The following is a 3,684-nucleotide window of genomic DNA, read 5'->3' as shown; positions in this document are numbered from 1 at the left end:
TTGAATATTTTGTATTTATAGGAAAAAGGAAAATAATTTGACATATATGCACTATTATTCAGGACATCACATAAATATGAAAATGTCAGTTTTTTCATCAATGTTTCTTCGAGCCTTGTGAATAGTCAGTGCTGAGTTTTCAGATAAAGAATTCAAAAACATCAGAAAAAAGTAGGAAGAGATTTGTGCTATCCTACCCATATCATGGATATTTATTGTAATAAAGCTATTAAGACCTTCTATGAAAAATCGGAAGGAAAAAAGAAGTGCCCTCAGGCACCCTTTGTTTGCCACATTTTATGAGATTTGAGGCTGTAAAACGATTTTTTTAATGTTTAATACAAATGTATCCTTAACGCGTAATAAAGTAAAAAACATGCTTATAAAAATAGCCCTCGAAAAGATAGCAATATTTTATATAGCAATATTATATACTAAATTATAGGTATAGGTTGTGATTTATTTTACTTAGGTCAGACCATTAAAGAATTGAACACTAGATTAAACCGACACAAATACTCAGTAAGAAGAGGTCAGGCAAATAATACTTTATTTATACATTTAAGTGAAAAGTCCCACAGAAAGAAACTATTTCAAGGAACTTGTTAGAATCTGTTTCGATTCAGTTAACCTGGGTGAATAATTTGTTTTGACCCGGTCATAAAACATGTGTTACAGAAGAAATTGAAAGATAGATTAAAGAGTATCAACAATAAGTAGATTTCGATTTTAATCTGTTGACCGTTCTGTGACCTCCCGACCTTTTTGTATTCCCTTATGACTTTTACCAACCATTTATACAGGCCCTAGCTTCTGAATATCTTAGTTGCAGTGACCATGTCTTTGTAACAAGACGGAAGTACTTATCATCTCCAGGGTTTAATATTTTCCTTCAAGGTTGTAACTTTATTCACATAATCTTCAAGTGTTTAATTTCTTCGTGATTTAAAATTAAACACACATACACGCATATATAATATTATATAATGTATTATTATATTAATCTATATATATATATATATATATTATAATCATATATATTATTATATGATAATATTTATTAATAATCATATTTAGTTACATTTATTAAGTGCATACCCATAGTGATAAATGGGTCTTAAACATAAATAGCAAATTATACCTGATAGTGAAAAAAGACTTGAAAAGAAAAACTAAATGAAAATTAGAAAACAATTATACCTTTACTTTGCCATTCAGGGGCAACATAACATCTCTTAGGGCCTTGCTTTCTGCTTCGGTAAATGCTGATGTTCCCTTGTAAACTTGATTGCATGGGTCGCTACTCGTCCCAAGTCCTTGAAAAGTAAGAAATGTGTCGCAGTAAATTGTTTTACATAAAGCAAGTAATTCTTTGCACTGGAGATTTTTATATTAGAGATTCTCAGGATAGCAAAACGTAAATGGAGCAAGAGATTACTTATGCCTGAAATGCTAAGCAAAGCAAGTGCGGAAGAGACGGATTAGGATCAACATCTTGGGTGGGGGAAAGGGATGCTTCAGAGGTATAATATTTCAGTTAAACCTTGAAGATACTGGACTGTGAGGCAGTACAAGGAAGAATGATGAGTTGCAACGCATAGAATCAGTCGATAGATAGTTAGAAGGTTGATAATACGAGTTTTCCCATGACTATCATCAGCATTACCCTCTCCTACGACAAGCACATAAAGGGCTTTTGGGAAAAAAATTTCCACGCATATTTTGCCCATGCTGCCATTATCACATAACTTTACTCATCTCATCCTCATAAGTTTCAACTGGGTAGATCTGGGTCTTCCATTCCGGTACTCAATGAAACCTAGGTGATATTACCACATACTTTTATTGCGCTTGATTGCGGAGTAGTTGAGTTGAGATATATTGTACAGCAGGGACAAAGTAGGTTGAAATATGAAATACCAATAGTTATCTTTACAATGAAATAAGAAACTGATCATTATATTTGCAATTTTTTGCGCGCAATAAACAGTAAATTTGTTAAAATATTTACTGGATGGAATTATCATCATATTACAAAAGATCCTAGAAAAAGAATAAATCTTGACATTCATTGCAAATATCTAGAATGTCAGGCACAATGAAAATTATAATAAACGATAGACATACGTTACTGAATATTAATATATATATATAGATATATATATATATATATATATATATATATATATATATATATATATATATAGATATAGATATATATATATATATATATATATATATATATATATATTATATATATATATATATATATATATGTCATTCGCACCATGGCAATAGTAAACACATTCTTTGAGAAGAAAGGGAACACCTAATAACATATAGAGAAGGGGGGAAGATTCAGATAGACTATTTCTTGTATAAAAGGATAAATCTGGTGGAGGTCAAGAACTGCAAAGTTATTCCAGGCGACCATGTAGCCCCCCAACACAGGCTGCTATGTATGGACTTGAAGTTGAAAAGGGAAAGAAAACCCAAAGCTAAAGGGTATAAGGAAAATTAAATGGTACGAATTACAGAAGGAAGGGGATAAGAAGAGAGAGTTTAAGAGGAGGGTTTTGGTGGAGGATATTGATATAGGGATTGAAGATGTTCTTCAAGGAATGGTGGGCACGAAATGCAGCAGTAATAAGAAGGCATGGAAAGGAGCTGCTAGGAGAGACATCTGGTATCATATGGGAAGAAAAGGAGAGTTGGTGGTGGGATGAAGACATTGAGAAAGTAGTAAAAGATAAGAAGGAGGCAAAGAAAAGATGGGAAGAGTCACAGTCAGTGGAAGACAGAAATAGGTACAGAGAGAAAAACAAGGTGGTGAAAAAGGTGGTAGCCCAAGCTAAAGCAAAGTCGTATGATGAGTGTATTGAGCTGGGGACAAAGGAAGGATTAAAGAAGATGATCAAGCTATCAAAGGCTAGAAATAAGAGCACCAAAGATATAACACATATCAAACAAATAAAGGATCAAGAGGGTGTAGTGCTTAGAAAGGAGGAAGACATTGTGAAGAGATGGAAAGAATATTTCGAACAGTTGTTAATGAAGAAAATAATAGACTAATAAGAGAGGATGGGCAAGTGAACATTGGCATGGTATTGAGGTTTTCTAGGCAAGAGGTACTAAATGCACTGAAGAAGATGAAGAATGGGAAGGCAACCGGACCAGACATGATCCCGGTGGAGGCATGGAAAGCATTAGGAGATGAAGGAGTGGATATACTGTACGATCTTATGATAAGATCCATTGAACAGGAAAGATACCAAATGAGTGGCGTGGGAGTATATTGATCCCAATTTTTAAAGGGAAAGGCGATGTCCAAGAGTGTGGTAATTATAGGGGCATTAAATGGATGTCCCACACTTTGAAGATACTGGAAAGGATGATAGATGCTAGACTGAGAGAAGAAGTACAAATAGGTAAAGAGCAGATGGATTTATGAAGGGAAGGGGAACAACAGATGGTATATTTTGTCTGAGGCAAATAATGGAGAAATTCGGGGAAAGACAAAGGGACCTACATATGGTATTCATTGACCTTGAAAAGGCTTATGACCGAGTCCCGAGACAAGAGGTATGGAGGAGCCTGAGGGAGAAGATGGTGCCAGAGAAGTATGTGCGATTGATACAAGAGATGTACCGGAATGTATTTATCAGAATGAGGAGCAGTGTTGGG

The 3,684-nt window shown here is 34.3% G+C and overlaps 1 protein-coding gene across 1 annotated transcript in view; it reads right to left on the bottom strand.

Moving 5' to 3' along the window:
* Positions 1–1,730, bottom strand: part of LOC135203253 (carboxypeptidase A4-like) — a 13,724-nt gene extending 11,994 nt beyond the window's left edge. The window contains exons 1-2 of the mRNA XM_064233024.1: positions 1,667–1,730; positions 1,201–1,316 (exon numbers count right to left, since the gene is read on the bottom strand). Of these exons, the coding sequence (XP_064089094.1) occupies positions 1,201–1,316; positions 1,667–1,730 (180 nt within the window). The remainder of the gene's footprint in view (positions 1–1,200; positions 1,317–1,666) is intronic.
* Positions 1,731–3,684: the final 1,954 nt, after the last annotated feature.

The sequence above is a fragment of the Macrobrachium nipponense genome, chromosome 36 (genome assembly GCF_015104395.2).
Source record: "Macrobrachium nipponense isolate FS-2020 chromosome 36, ASM1510439v2, whole genome shotgun sequence".
Taxonomy (NCBI): domain Eukaryota; kingdom Metazoa; phylum Arthropoda; class Malacostraca; order Decapoda; family Palaemonidae; genus Macrobrachium; species Macrobrachium nipponense.
The sequence above is the reverse complement of the archived record's forward strand: the minus strand, read 5'-3'. Positions and strand labels throughout refer to the sequence as shown.